This window comes from Dama dama, chromosome 1 (assembly GCF_033118175.1).
Source record: "Dama dama isolate Ldn47 chromosome 1, ASM3311817v1, whole genome shotgun sequence".
NCBI classification, from domain to species: Eukaryota; Metazoa; Chordata; class Mammalia; order Artiodactyla; family Cervidae; genus Dama; species Dama dama.
The window spans coordinates 32,810,532-32,826,859 of NC_083681.1; the positions used below are offsets into that span (position 1 = coordinate 32,810,532).

Here is a 16,328-nt window from a genome sequence, read left to right on the forward strand (position 1 = left end):
TACAGTTGCCTGTGCTATGCCGTTGGTCCTTGTTGCTTATTTTATGCATAGTAGTGTGTGTATTTTAATCCCAAAGTCCTAATTTATCCCTGCTCCTGCTTTGGGAACTATAAATTTGTTTTCTGTGTCTGTGAGTCGGTTTCTGTCTTGTAAATAAGTTCATTGGTATCCTTTTTAGATTCTAGGTATCAGTGATATCATACAATATTTATCTTTCTCTCTTTGGCTTACTTCACTTAGTATGATTAATTTCTGGATTTTTTGATGAAGCTTTTTAACATCATACTGTTCTTCCAGAAATTTAACTCTGTGATTATAAGTGGATTATTTGTTTCACTAGGTTATTGAGCACACAATTTGTGACTAAGGAAATTATGTAAACTTTTCTTGTTTATAAAGTGGGACTGAAAATCTGCCCTTCCTATCTCAGAGAGGAACAAAAGAAATAATTTTATTGATCTGAAAAAGTGCAACTCTATATTATAAAATATAAATTAATAATGACTAAAAAATTTACTGGAAAGTGAAAAGAAAGTGAAGTCGCTCAGTCGTGTCCGACTCTTTGTGACCCCATAGACTGTAGCCCACCAGGCTCCTCCGTCCATGGGATTTCCCAGGCAAGAGTACTGGAGTGGGGTGCCATTGCCTTCTCCAGAGGATCTTCCTGACCCAAGGATCGGACCAGGTCTCCCACATTGTAGGCAGACGCTTTACCGTCTGAGTCACCAGGCTCTTCAGCTTGTCTTCTTAGCTTTGTGTGTGACACAGTTATTCATAGAATGAGTAATAATAATAATTAATAGTAGTACATGAATAATAATTTCAGGAATACATGTTATTTGATAACCAGGTGACTTTTACTATGATAACCTTTGGTTCTGGGGTTTTTACAGATAGACCTGCAAAGGACATTGGGGGTTAATGGCTTCATGTTATAGATGAGAAAACAGAGGCTCAGAAAGTAAAGTACCTTGCTCTAGATCCCCGTTTTGTTCATAACAGGCAAGACTAGCATTCAGGTCTTTAAATGACTTTCTGTACTCTTTGCGGTACATTCCTCTGAAAAGCAAAAATGTCAAGAGTTAGTAACCTCTGCCTTCATGAATCTGATGTTATCAGAACCAGTTCTTTCATTACTTTTGTCCAAGTTGTGACAAAGGTTAATTTTGTCAACATTAGGCTGGGGCAGACTAGATCTCACTTCTTGTTTTGGGGCTGAATTCATAAGACAGGTTGCTGGAGGAGGAGGAGAGGGCTTCTATAATCATCTCATTTAATGCAAGGAAGAAAGCCTTCTTTTCCTTTACTCCTTTTAGAAACAGGACCAGCAGCAAGTCAGAGAGGTGGGTGGTTTGAAAAAAGAGATCTTAACAGCTGGTTTCTTTCCCTTGTGGGTAGATGGACTTGTGCTGAGCAGCCTGGCCTCCAAGAAGCAGGGAGAAACAAAGTCCTTGGCATTCTGCCGTTCACCCGGCTGTTCTCTGGTCCATGCAGCTCTGGTCAGCGGCTGCCTTAGAGCCAGGAGTCAGAAGAAGCCCTCTTTGTACGCAGCATGCTGTGTCCATGTTCAGATTGATGTTTCTAAAGAGGAGGACAGTCAGAGGGCACCTGCTTCCCACATTCATGTCATCATTTATTTATACATTAATTTTTCTGTAGCTTGTTTTTTTTTTTTTTTCCTTTTGGCCATGCCAAAAGATCTTAGTTCCCTGACCAGGGATCAAACCCATGCCTTCTGCATTGGAAGCATGGAGTCTTAACCACTGGACCGTCAGGGAAGTCCCTGTTTATCCATTAATTTGTTAATTCCCATCTCACACGGTTCTCAAGCACTGATGGTGCCGGGTGACATGTGTCTAAAGAGAAATAGGACCTTTTCCTCCACTCTCAGGGAGTCCATCCTCTAGTGCTAAGACACATAAGTACACAGTGTGACATCCAGGACACTCTGGGAGGAGGATGGTAGGGGATTTCCGTGGTAGTTTGACCGCCCAGGAATACATTTCATTTTGTGTGTGGCAGTCAGACTGCAGAGACACACTTCCTGATTTTCCCTGTTTAACACTCCTCCAGACTACATTTGCATTCCAAACTAGCTTTTCTGAAGCAGTTAACATGATTCTGGTCCTCTTACACCATCTGTCGGCGCATATGTGCTCAGGGAACGCAGAGTCATTGCTAGCTAGCTGCAGCAAAACATGATCAGGAAATGAGACCTGCTGCCAGAAGATCACAGTGCCCTCCGCCGACTCTGAACAATGACTGGGGTCGTAGACATGCGGGAGATGGGCACTCTAGTGTTCCTTTGTTTGCCCAGCTCATTTGGAGGTGTCTGTAGGTATGGTTCAAATAACGCGTTTGCAAATTGAGAATATGTTCAGGCCTCCTGTTGACAGGTGCATGTGTCCCAAATATCAGTCTGAGCTGGGCCAAAACCTGTGTGGTGCAGCCACCTGGCATTTGTGTGGTGCTCACAGGGTTTTTTTTTTTTTTTTTTCCCTTTGCTTCTCCTGCTGCTCTGCTTTTGACCTGTGTGCTATCAGCCTCATCAGAAGAGAAGCAGAAAATCCTATTGTAATTAGTTCAGATCTTTAAACCACATGAGTGGAGGCTCCTGACTCAACTAGACTTTTGTTGCTAGTCTAGGGCTTCAGACCCTTCTAAGTCTGGTGTCCCCAGCCGAGGCCTTGGCTCCCTTCTTCGCGTCTCATGGCATTTATCGGCAGCTGTCTCGTTGATTTGGCATTCATCACATGCTGCCTCCGTTTGTTAGTTACCTTTTCATCATATGCCTGAATTCCTCAACTCATTAACACGGTCTTTGTAGACAAGGATTTCTATTCTACGCAGGCTAGCAGGCACTTAGTAAATGTTTGATTGTTTGATAAATAGGTCATGCACACTTAGTGTTCCAACGTTGCTTGATTTTTTTCCTGGGTAATAAAACTGGAAGGGTTGGGATAGCATGGCAGTCTTACAAACCCCTGGGGGTCAGGGGCAGTTCTGTGTGTTCTGTGGTCAATGACAATCCCTGGAACACAAATGTGCGTGGCAGGGGGTCCCCAGATGTGTGCAACCTGGTGAGAATGTGACTGTCAGGAGTTCAGGTTCACACTGGACAGAAATTGAACATATTTGTTAGGCATCGTTTTAGGTCAGTTGCACAAACATTTGTTGAATATCCATGAGAAGCCAGTTGTTGTTCTAGGAATAGAGGATACAGAGGTTAGTGAGGCATCCTTTGGGAGCTGGCCAGCCCCACTGTGGCTCCGAGATGTTTCTTAACCAGCTGGAGGGAGAGACTGGGGGACAAGCTTTCTGACCCAAAGCTTACCCAACCTTAGGGAGTAAGGGATAACAGCTAACTCTAGTAAGAGGTTTAGTGGAACAGAGGTTGGAACCTTGCTTAATGTAAGAATTAAGTTTAGGTGGGGTTTTTGGTTTTTTTTTTGGTTGTTCTTTTTTTTTAATTATTCATGTCTTTCTCTCCCTAATTAGCACAGCTAACCAAGAGTTTACACTTACTTGTTTCAGCTTCTGCTGTGATTCTCCACTGAGGCTCTTTTTTTTGTTGTTGTTAATTGAAATTGAGAGTAAGAAGAGGAACAGTTTGTTTTTGCTCCTGCATGTCTGAAATGAGTAAATAAGAACTTCTGGGAGTCGCGTACCCCTTCATTCAGCGTGCTGTCACCGTGAACCTGCTCAGGGGTTTGCAGGTCTTTCTTGTGTAGAGTCAGTGTTCTTCAGAGAGGGGGGTGTTTTGTTTTTACACTCTGACCAAAAACAAACTCAAACCCTAGCTTGTCGGCCTAACCGAGAGGGACACAATCAGTTTTTTTTCTTCCCGGTGGCTCGCCTGTCAGCAGAAGGATATTATTAGTAACTACTAATAATAGTAGTTGGGGACATTCCCCAAAGCCTCTTTCCTCATAGGAGAGTTCAGATTGCATAGGGTTTCCCTCTGTGAGTCCCGAAAAGCCACTGCCAAGACTCCGCCCAGCAGAGCGGCTGTCTTTTCTAGACCTGAGTTCTGGAAGCAGCCTCATAGTACCAGAATGTGAGAGGTGGCAGATAACCAGTTTGTTTGGTTGCAGAACCTGATCTCATAGTAACTTTGATGGTTGAGTCACCCTGCACTTCATTTTCACCCCCATGTGGTTTCTTCAGCCCCTTGAGTTATAGAGGAGGAGGTGTTCTTATCAGTCTTTAACTGTTGAGAAACTGATAAATGGGGTAATATATATATACATATATATATATATACACAATGCGTTTCATCTAATTTCCTTTAACATAAAATATTAATTAATGCCCTTCTGTTTGCCAGCGGCAGAAAAGTGAGTAAGAGGTCTTATTCCTGGTAGCTGTTGTTAGAAGATACTGAAAAATCAGGTCATTAAATAAGTAGGTATGTTACTGAACCAAACTTGGGTCTGCTCGCCCATCTACTGACGTTGGGTTGTGGTAAAGAAAAGAGCAGCATTTATTGTAAGGCATCAGACAGGGAGTCCAGGACAACTAGTGCTCAAAAAGCTTGAGCTACCTGATGGGTTTCAGGAGAGCATTTTTTAAAAAATTTTATTTTGTGTAGGAGTATAGCTGATTAACAATATTGTGATAGTTTCAGGTGGACAATGAAGGGATCAGCCATGCATATTCCGTTCTCCCCCACCGTCTTTGCTCATCCAGGCTGCCACATAACATTGAGAAGAGTTCCCTGTGCTAGACAGTAGGTCCTTGTTGGTTATCCATTTTAAATGTAGCAGTGTGTAAAGACCAGATGAGGCTTTCCGGGTGGCATTAGTGGTTCAGAATCTGCCTGCCAGTGCAGGAGAGAAGAGATGCGGGTTTGATCCCTGGATTAGGAAATGGCAACCCACTCCAGTATTCTTGCCTGGAGAACTGCATGGACAGAGGAGCTTGCTGGGAGATATATATATATATATATATATATATATATATATATATACACACACACACACACACACACACATATATATATGGGGTTGAAAGAGTCAGACATAACTGAGAATACACACACACACACACACACACACACACACACAGAGCAGCCCTGCTTCTCTGATTGCTTGATATTGAGGTAACAGTGTGGTGTCACAGGGGTTCACATTATCCATACTTAGGCTCCAGTAGCTATGCTCATTGTCATCAAGTCGTTAACATCTTCCATTTGGTGGCGGTTTTAGCATCTGTAAAACAGCTCAGGAAATGTGCATCAGACACTCTTACGTATATTTCAGAAAGGAGCTGCAGCGGAGAACCTGGGGGAGGGGTTTGCCTGGGGGAGGCATCATGGGGTCTTGCTGGGTTACAGGTATAAAGTAGAGGGGAGCGCAGGGTCCTAGGGGAAACCACAGAAGGAGGGCCAGGCAGGCTTCTGGGAGGAGAGGAACCTTGGGCTGAGACTTCAAGGGTAAATAACTATGCTGGGATACTGTCCCAGGGTCAGAAAGAGCTTTAGGGGAGACCAACATGAATCAGTGGAAGGTGCAAGTCTTCAGTGTTGATAGAATGTAGATCTCAGGGTGGAGGTGTGAGGAGTGAGACCCGAGGTAGGTGTGTGAGAAGGGGCCCGGACCCCCCAGGACTTTTATGTGCTTTACCAGAGAGACTGGACTTTGCTTTTGAAGGGATGGGGTCCCTTCAAGGGTTTTAAATAGGAGAACGACATGGCTTGTATAGAAAGATGGCTCTGGCAAGGTTGAGGAGCGTGAATGTTTTAAAATTTTTGTTTATTATTTATTGTTGGCCATGCTGGGTCTTTGTTGCTGCACAGGCTTTCCTCTAGCTGGGGTGAGCGGGAGCTACTTTCTAACTGCAGTGCCTGGGCTTCTCATTCCTGTGGCTTCTCTCATTGAGGAGCACGGGCTTCAGAGCTCAAGGGCTCAGTGGTTGCGGCTCCTGGGCTCTAGAGCACAGGCTCAACAGTCGTGGTTCGCGGGCTTAGCTGCTCCGAGGCATGTGGGATCTTCTCAGACCAGGGACCGAACCCATGTCCCCTGCATTGATAGATGGATTCTTTACCATTGAGACACCAGGGAAGCCCAGGAGCATGCATTTCCAAAGGACCAAGACTGGAGGTGAGAGATGTTGCTTAGATGGGGACCGAGCATTTTCAGGACTAAGTCTGTAGGAGTTGCTTTTTGACCAGACGGTTTGCAGGGGCTGAGGGGTGACAGGTCAAGATGACCTGTCATATCATTCACAGAAAAGCAGAGGAAAAGGCGTCGGCCGGAAGGACAGGGGGCTGAGTGCACATTTGGACAGGTGAACTGACGTGGCTGTGGGGTGTCCACGGGGAGATACACAGCAGGAATCTGGCAACATTACGTCCTCTAGTTCCGTCTTCCGCCATCCATTGCAAGAATTGCCTGTCGTCTGTGATGGATGATCACCTAGTCTTTGCTTGAATAATTCTAGTGATGGAGACTTTGCCAAATTGAAAAATAAAAAGCTTCTATTTCAGCTTGGGACAATTCGTTGTTCATGTGTTCATGCTCTCTATTTATCTATTCCCTTACAAGTGGAAGTTCTCAGGTCAGAGAGAGCCTAAATCTTACTCACTCCCATTTCGTGCAGTGGGCTCAGCTCTGCTTCCAGGAGATGCACCCAACAGGTATTTCCTCTTTTGCTGAAAGCCTTTCAGATGCTTGAGGACCCCTGCCTGTTCCCCGGAGAGCATCTCCCATCCATGGCAGACTGCCCCAGTTCCTTCCCTCCAGTGCTGTAGGATCCTGAATCTACACCCTGTAGGTTCTCTCTTGGGTCCTTCTCACACTATCAGGGTTTTAAGATGAGGGGGCCCGTTCTGCCTCCAGCAGCTTGAAACACACATCCCATTGGCAGTGATACTCACATGGTCCTAGAGACTTGATTTCTGTTAATAAAAACCTAAAACTGTTTTTACACTTTGACAGCCTTCTCAAGCTGGTAGCTTCTACTAAATTATGTTTTTAATTGAGATGTCCTTTACACACCATGAGATGCTCTTATCTTAAATACACCATTTCATCCATTCTGAAGGTTGCTTGTCAGGATGGAGAACTTTTCCATCACCCCGGAAAATATACACATGCCCCTCCCTAGTCAATACTGTCCCCTCAGCCCACTGCCACGAATATCCTTATGAAGACAGGAACACCCTTATTATTACCTTGTTCTCAAATCAAGAATCAACCCCAAGAAAAAGAAACAGGGTTCATTTGTTATGACTTGTGTGCGAACCTGTGTGTGTTCCCAGCTCTACCTTCCTTCGTATCTAAGTTCTCTCAAATCAGCTGTTTCATAGTCCATTCTTGAAACCACTTTTTCTTCTTAAGGGAAATAAAACTACTTTTTTCTCATCTAGTTGTTGAGATCTTCATCTGTTCTTGTGGTTCTTTTTAGAGATTATTAAAAGGAACTTTGCAATCATTCCTTTAAATCTTTCAGTTCCCTCAAATGTGCTTTATTTCATATTCATTTTCCTTTAACTTCCTTTTTTTTCCTCCTTTGTCCAGTTTGAAGATCATTCTCCTTAATAAAGATAAATCCAATGTAGAAATTGACTAACCTCTTCTGCTTTTCTCTGTCATCGCTATTTATACCATTAACTATCAGATGGATGATCCCATTCCATTCTGATTCTTTATAGAACTTGCTGGGAAACCAACCCATGTCCCACTGCCCACTAATCTGCCAATTATTTTGGTAATTTGAAGCATTATCTTTGGCTTATTTTGAGCTTGAGCTGTTTGGTCACTGTTCCTGCAGATTACTAGTGTGAAGAATTACAGCTAAAATTAATTAGATTGCTACGGCTCTTTAAGGTTTTGCCCTTGGTTATATGACTCTTTTCTCGTCTTGAATATGTTCCTTAAAAGTCTGAGCTCATCAGGACCTTTGTGTGGAACCATGGGTTTCTTTTGAGTTTCTACTACTGTGTCCCTTGTAGTGTATCTTGGTTATGTTATTTTATTATCATCATTGTGTATATAGTCTCATCTTTTTGAGAGTTTTGACCATGAGATTATGTCTGTATTTTATTTGAATGTTTTGAATTCTTCCTTCCTAAGGGCCGAGGCCCTACATCCTCTTCCATGCCTGTTAGGAATATACAGATGTCTTGGTTTGTTTTCTTGCAAGGTTCCTGTCATTTTCACTTCACCAACACAAGTTCTCCTTCAGAGACCAGAATTCAGCCCAGAATAGATGTTCCCTTAACTGTTGGGCTGATGATGTGACTGCCCTTTCTCCAAAATTCTGAAAAAGCGCTGTTTTCTAAAGGCACAGTTTATTCTTAAGTACAAAGCTGCACTCGGCCGAGCACCTGCTTTTAGTCTCAGTAATAATGTTGTTGTCAGAGTCTGCTGGGAACTTCTCAAGAAATGGGGTGATTCATTTCCTGAGGTTATCTTGGGTTCGAGGAGCTATTCAACAGAATTACCTACATGGTGTGCAAGTAGACAGACTCCCACTGTGATCGCAGAGCAGAGGGGTAGCTTCCATCGTGTATGGTTGACAGACCGACTCTGCGGGTTCGGGTTGCTTTAAGGATGCTACTGATCCTTTGCTTCCCAGGTGACACAGTGGCAAAGAATCTGCCTGCAGTTCAGGAGATGTAGGAGAAACAGGTTCGATTCCTGGGTTGGAAGATCTCCTGGAGTGGGAAATGGCAACCCACTCCAATATTCTAGCCTAGAAAATTTCATGGACAGAGGAGTCTGTTGGGCTACTGCCCATGAGGTCAATAAGAGTCAGATGTGACTGAGCTTGAAAGCCTTTAGCTCATCACCCTGTCGCAAGAAGGAGACTAAGTTAACTTATCTCCTTATCTGCTTCAGATTAGCTTAAGCCAGAAGCACGTCAGCCAGAAGAGAATTTCTCCTCTTAGAAAGATCTGTAGAGGAGATCGCTCAGTTCCCTCTGCCCTGTCCCCACTCCACCCCCACCATGACCACAGTTTAACCCGTAGCCCACTTGCAGAAGTACCAGTTTTAGTAATCTCAAGAGGAAGTGCTTGAATTGAATGACGTAAAAAGATTTACATCAAGTATTAAGACCCTGAGTAAAAGTAAAATCTCAAAAACTTGAGAAAAGTGAAAGAAAAGTTCTGTGTTTAAATTGGATTTTGGAGAGTTCCAGTAGCTCTGTGACCCTAATTGAACCCACTCTAGTTGAGAGGTTTCTTATGGTGAGCTTCTCACCAGCTTGCTAGGTGATGACGCCAATACCAGGCACATTTTCCTCTCCTCTTCCTCCTCCTTGTCTTTAATACAAAAGTTAATTTAAAATCAATACATTGAATTCATGGCTGCTTTTTTCCCCAAGAGGGCTTGCATACTTTTTCTGATGTAGTCTGCCTTTTCTCAAGACACACTTTCCTCCAACTTTTAATTTTTAAGACTATGGGAAAAGTTGGAAAAGTTGTGTAAAAAAGTACTCATGTTACCTTCACTTACACCTCATGTAATCACCAGTTGTTAATGTTTTGTTTGCTTTGCTTTTGCCATCTGTTTATCCTGTTTGCCGTCTTTCCATCCATCCATCCCTCCTTTTAGGGGGAAATGATTTGAAAAATAGTTGCAGATATTGTACCCCTTCATAGCTCAATACTCATATCTTAAATAAATAAAAGTCTTCTCCTACACAATGAGAATGCTGCTATCATGCCAGAGAAAATGATCATGAACTTAGTATGATTTATTTTGTTGTTCAGTCACCAAGTTGTGTCCAACTCTTCATAACCCAGTGGACTGCAGCATGCCAGGCTTCCCTGTCCTTCACCATCTCCTGGAGTTTGCCCAAGTTCATCCCCATTGAATTGGTGATGCCATCCAATGCCAATGATGATGGCATTACTATAGGTATTACTTATAGACTGTTACATTTTCTCAGTTGTCCTATATTATCTGTAGCTGTTGATTTTTTTTCCCCCCCTAATCGAGGATTCAGTCAGGGTTTACATTTGTCTTTAGTCTCTTTTTAATCTGTAGCAATTCCTCTGCCTCTTGGGTTGTTTGGTTGGTTTTTGATAGCCTTGATGTTTTGAAGATTCCAGGCCAGTTGTCACATAGAACATTCCACATTTTCAATTCATCCAGTTCATGGACTCTTGCCTAGATGATGCGTCATCCTCAGTGCTTTATCCGAGAGGTACATGACATCATGTTGTCTTGCCCCACTTTGAGTGCTGCTAAATTTGCAAGATTTGTAACTCTGATCATCCACTGTAAATTAACGTTTCCTCTTTTGCAGTAAGTGAGCTGGTATCTTTAGACCATGTGGATGCTCTGGTCCCCAACATTCTTTCACCCAGTGTTTTTGGCATCCAGAGATAATCTTGTCTGACTTGGTTGTTGCAGTGGGGTTACAGAATAGTCACTTTTCTCATTCTGTCATTGTTTTTTAACAATTATTAGGTAGTACTGTGATATAATAATTTCCCTTCTCTTCCCTTTTTTCTTTATTATGTACAGACCCATACCCTGTTTTCATTCATTGTATTATCTGTTACCATCATTTCTCTTTTTTTAAAGTTCACATTGTCCCAACCTGGCCAGTTGGCGCCCCATGGGGCTGGCTCCTATTTCTTTTTGCATCGACAGCATCAGTCTCTGAGCGTTTCCATGCTTTCTAGCACAACCTTAAACTTCCCTGGCATTATTCCGGGATCAGCCGCTGCCCCAAGGAGCCCTGGTTCCTGTTACAGGTGGCTGTTATCCGGAAACCAGGGCCTTGCCCCCAGACTTTAACTGCACGGATCCTCTTCTTACACCTGGGCAGGTACAGCACCAATGAAGGGGAGACCTGGACCACATTCGTCTTCTCGGAGAAGCCGGTGTTTGTGTACGGCCTCCTTACGGAGCCTGGCGAGAAGAGTACCGTCTTCACCATCTTCGGCTCCAACAAGGAGAACATCCACAGCTGGCTGATCCTCCAGGTCAATGCCACAAGTGCCTTGGGTAAGTGCCTGCCTCCTTGGCCCTTTTCATGGAAGGACCTTTTTTTAAAAATTGGAGTGTGGTTACTTTACAATGCTGTGTTAGTCTCCACTGTATAGCAAAGTGGATTAGCTGTATGTATACATAGATCTTCTCCTTTGGGATTGACATCAGCTTAGATACTCTCAGAAGGGTCTGTAATCCACTGAAGACAGCACGTATGCAGTGAGTGAACGAGAGATTCAGAGGCAGTTACTCAGGCACTTCCTACCAGGGCCGTGCGTTCTCTGTATCCTCATTTCCTGTGCGGTCCTGGGTACAGGCTGGGTTTAGGTGTATGTGTGCTGAACAGGTGAATGAATAAATGCTTGAAAACCATTCTTCCAAAGTAGCAGTTCCAGTTTGGCACATTTGGTAGGTAAACTCTACTAATGGTGCAGGGTCCTCTCACGGCTGTCTGGGATCTCGTTTCCATCTGCCGGCCCAGGCCCAGGACCTGCCAGTGAGGGAGCAGGGAGAGTAAACCTCCGCAGCATCCTCCTTCCTTCTTGCCCCCACGTGACCCTGCCCTCTGCTCCTTCTCTGCCATGGCTGACCTTATTCCAGCTGCCTGGAATGCTCTGTGGGCTACCTATTCAGTTTCTGCTAGCTGAAATCCTTTTCATGAATCAGGACCCAGTGCACTTGGCTGCTAATAACCCAGCCAGACCTCTGCCCTCTTCTCTGTGTCCAGAGCGGACGCGTACTCTTCACACCTTGAATTATAGATTTGTGTCTGCCGCACTTTGCGTGTCGTCCCTCATCAACAGGATCATAGGTCTTCAGGTATAAGAACCTTCTCTGTGCATCTTTATTTTCTACCCACTGGATGGCCTGATAGCCTTACCGTCAGTAAGGGTTTAAAAAATGCTTGCTGATTGGGGATGGCGTTGAGTTGACAGTAGTTCATCTGTTCCAGGCAGCATTTAATCTAACCAAAAGACACACATATAAAAAAGATATAAACTACTAATATAGACATTGGTGTACTTTGGAATTCTTGTAGAAACCACTCTTTTTAAATTTTGAGTGGATGTGAGTAGATGGAGTAACCATCCAGGTTGTCTGACCAATTCTCCGCCTCCTTCCATGAAGGTCCCGCACCTTCCAAGCAGTGACAGTGGATTCTCTTGCTCATGGGCCACACTACAGATGCGTCCATGCCATCCTGGGAATCTGATAGGGAACAGTACTCCTCAGTGATGCCACCTCTCGGGAGTCCAGCCTTGACCTAACTCCCCAGAGACAAACACCTCTGGGGACCCAGTTCTAAAGGAAACTGCAGAATCTGCTCAAATCTTTCAGAAGTTTCGACTGTGAGCGCCAGGGGGGCTTGCTCCCTCCCAGGTTTCTCAGGCGGACGTCTGTGTTTCTGGGGACACTAGAGGCAGGTGCTGCCTGGCCCCAGAGCCAGCCAGCGAGAGGGTCAGGGCAGCTCCGGGGCCTGCACGCTTGCTGGGCGGCAGCGAGAGGCCCAGGAAGTGGGTGGCTGGGCCACGGGGCAGGCAGGACAGGAAACGCCACGTGAGCATGCCTGTAATGCTACATTTCTTCCTCCTCAGGGGTCCCCTGCACGGAGAACGACTACAAGCTATGGTCCCCATCTGATGAGCGGGGCAACGAGTGTCTGCTGGGGCACAAGACTGTCTTCAAGCGGAGGACCCCCCATGCCACGTGCTTTAACGGAGAAGACTTCGACCGGCCGGTGGTCGTGTCCAACTGCTCCTGTACCCGCGAGGACTATGAATGGTTGGTTCTCCAGCCACGCCAGGGACCGAGTGCTCTTCTGGTCCCTCAGCAGTGAGGGCAACAGGCTGGGGCGTCTGCCTTCCCCTGAAGAAAGGGAGCGGCTCACAGGAAACAAGTGTTTATTAAGCAGCTCTTAGGAGCCAGGAGCTGTGCCGGGCACTTTTTATGTTGGTTTTTCCATTTGGTTGTGTCAGCCGTGTGATGTGATGGAGATGTGACCCCCGCCTCGCCCCCCGTCCCCTGCCCCCACCAAGCAAGCTACAGTAATTTATGTAGGAATAGACTACTCTGGGGTTTATTTCCACAAGGGCAAGCCAAGAAAGGAACATGCTGAAGGTTCCATTGTGAATAACTCCTTTTTCTTAGGAGCCCTATTTTCAAGGAAATTTGTTTTTTTATCTGAAACAAGGATGTGTGTGTGGATGTGTGTGTATATATATATATAAAACATATACATATAAATATATATAATATATATAAATATAAATATATATAATATATATATATATATAAAAATATATATTATATATATATAATATATATAATATATATATATATATATACGTAGGCTTCCCAGGTGGTACTAGTGGTAAAGAATCTGCCTGCCAATATAGGAGACACCAGAGACACGGGTTCGATCCCTGGGTCGGAAATATCCCAGGAAATGGAACCCACCCCATGGCAGCCCACTCCAGTACTCTTGCCTGGAGAATCCCATGCACAGATAGCCTGATGGACTACAGTCCATGGGGTGGCAAAGAGTTGGACATGACTGAGGCAACTTCGCATGCAGGCACATATATATATTTGTGTGTGTGTAAATATACATATTTGTTTATTCATTAGTCTTTGAGTGGACTATCTAAGGCGTTGCCTGAGAATGTAGCAGGAACAGTATGCGCACAAACAGTTGTAATGGGAGGTGGAAAGATGTAGGAACCTTGGAGGAGGAATGGGTGTTTCTCCTGGGACTGTTGATAGGAAAGAGGAGACTGTAGTTTGCTGCTGCTGCTGTTGAGTCACTCAGTCGTGTCTGCCTGTTCGTGACCCCATGGACTGCAGCACGCCTGGCTTCCCTGTCTTTCACCATCTCCCAGCGTTTGCTCAGACTCATGTCCGTTGAGTTGGTGATGCCATCCAACCACCTCATCCTGTGTCTCCCCCTTCTTCTCCTGCCCTCAGTCTTTACCAGCATCAGAGTCTTGTCCAGTGGGCTGGCTTTTTGCATGAGGTGGCCAAAGTATTGGAGCTTCAGCATCAGTCTTTCCAGTGAATATTCAGGGTTGATTTCCTGTAGGATTGACTGGTTTGATCTCCTTGCAGTCCAAGGAACTCTTAAGAGTCTCTTCTAGCACCGCAGTTCGAAAACATCAAAAGTTTCTTTTACATCTTTATATTCCCCAACGTTGCCAATAAGAGTGGTTTTCAAACTCTTGACTACAGCCCCTAGTAAGCAGTGTATTTTATGGTATGCCTCTTTACCTATACATATTTGTGTATGTAGACACAGGCATACATCTATATAAACAAAAGTTTTGTGAGCTAAGGCTTACTTTCAAGTACGATGAGTTTTGCAATCTTCTGTTCTTTGTGGGGAGGAGAGGAAGCAGGTCCAGACCCTCCAATGTGCTTTCACAGGCTCACTAGTTTATGACCTACAGTTTGAAGAAACTGCCTATGAAGGGTAGTTGGCTATTGGAGTAATTAATGCTCTGCCTAGTCCCCCAAAAGGTTGAAAGCAGCCACTCTGTAAAAATTTGCCTGATTTAACAAGCGGGACCTGTTCAGTACAGTAATAAAACTCCTCCCTTCTGAATAATTCTCTGTTGAGGGTTTGGTGTGGACTGTGATGTAATATACACGTGAACCACTTTTCCATGTCCCTGTTAATACTTTCCCTATAGTAGGTGTTACATGTAGTAGAGTAAATGAAACCTTTCGGGTAAAGCACACCAACCTGGAAAATGCCTTTGGATTGGAAAATGCCTTTGGATTTCGAGTTGATGGTTTGGGCCAGACCTCGGGAAGTACATATGCCAGCTGCCTCATTTCAGAGTTGTCAGCTTGGGCATTGACAAGCAGTAACAGGACAGAGCCGAGACTAGACCTGGGACTCCTGCTTCCTACCCCAGGGCTTTACCTGGCTAGCAGGTGGGAGTGGCAGAGACGTGGTCCCCACAGACAGGAGGTCTCCTGGACTAAGGGACTGAGTCCCAAAGTATGTGAGGAGGAAGCCAGGGTGATTTTAAGTTGTAAGTGGATGTGGTCTTAAGTAACAGCAAAGCCTTAGTTTAGAAAAAAGACTATTCTTTTAAATTTCTCTCTTAATTCTCCCAATAGTGTCAAGGAGAAAGTCTCACTGGGTGAGATGCAGCAGACGTTTCACAATTGCTAATCTGTTTTAACAAAGAGAGGGCAGGTCCAGAGTCTGGGTGGGGAATTGGATCCAGCTAAAAAATGCAGTATTATTTTGTTTTGGATATCATGATCTGTCTCGTTTTTGTCTATTTATGGCATGGATAGTGGTTTTCCAATTATGACTCTGATATCAAGTTTTTTTTGAAATGTACTGGTGTGAAAAAGTGAGTATTTGTTAAAGGGATACATTAAGTAACTTAAATATGTACATATTTAGGTGTTTATTTAGCATTGTTGGATCTTGGTTGTGACATGTGCAGTCTTTGTTGCAGGACACAGACTCTCTCTCTAGTTGCAGTGCTCAGACTTGGTAGTTGTGGCCCAAGGGCTTGGTTGCACTGCGGCATGTGGGATCCTAGTTCCCAGACCAGGGATAGAACCCATATCCCCTGCCTTGCAAGGTGGATTCTTAACCACTACATCACCAGGGAAGTCCCTAAGTGATTTATGAAGCTGGTGTGGGGCAATAGAGTAGATGTCACACGGGAGGGGCTTAAATACCTGAAGTGTGTAAACCAACAGCCTTGACAAGCCCCGACTGTCTTTTCAGTGACTTCGGCTTCAAGATGAGTGAAGATCTGTCACTGGAGGTCTGTGTTCCGGATCCGGAGTTTTCTGGGAATTCATACGCCCCTCCCGTGCCTTGTCCCGTGGGTTCTACTTATAGGAGAACCAGAGGGTACGTCATGGTTGCCATGTCCAGGATACATCAGGTCTGCTTGGCATGGAGAGTGTAGGGGCCCACCTGGGTTCCTTTCATGCTCTCAATGACAGAATTCCACATTAGCATCTTTCAGGTAGCTTGCACAAAATTTAACATTGTGCCCTTCACAAACTCTTCTCCCTACCCCACCCCCCATGGGGAAACAGTGCAAGTCTGCAAGCTTCTCTGAAATTCCAGTTGCTTCTTAAGTCATAAACTTCAGCCAATGCGTGTCTTCAGAGTGGCATGTTGAAGAGATATGGTTAACCCTGGGACAATACATATTTGAAATGCACGGGTTCACTTATAGGTGGAATTTAATCAATAAATACAGTACCCGTATTTTCATTTTACAGATCTTAATTAACTAAGTGTGGGGAAATGTTTGTGATTGATTATAGATCACAATACATAGAATCAAAAGAACTAGGATTCTAGTCCCAATTCTCTGCAGACTGACTGTTTGAGTTTCCTAC

At 44.4% G+C, this 16,328-nt stretch overlaps 1 protein-coding gene across 1 annotated transcript in view; it reads left to right on the forward strand.

Annotated features, from left to right (window-relative positions):
* SORL1 (sortilin related receptor 1) overlaps window positions 1–16,328 on the forward strand; it is a 158,052-nt gene that overhangs the window by 65,664 nt on the left and 76,060 nt on the right. The window contains exons 13-15 of the mRNA XM_061146202.1: window positions 10,786–10,964; window positions 12,545–12,731; window positions 15,700–15,828. Coding sequence (XP_061002185.1) covers window positions 10,786–10,964; window positions 12,545–12,731; window positions 15,700–15,828 — 495 coding nt within the window. The remainder of the gene's footprint in view (window positions 1–10,785; window positions 10,965–12,544; window positions 12,732–15,699; window positions 15,829–16,328) is intronic.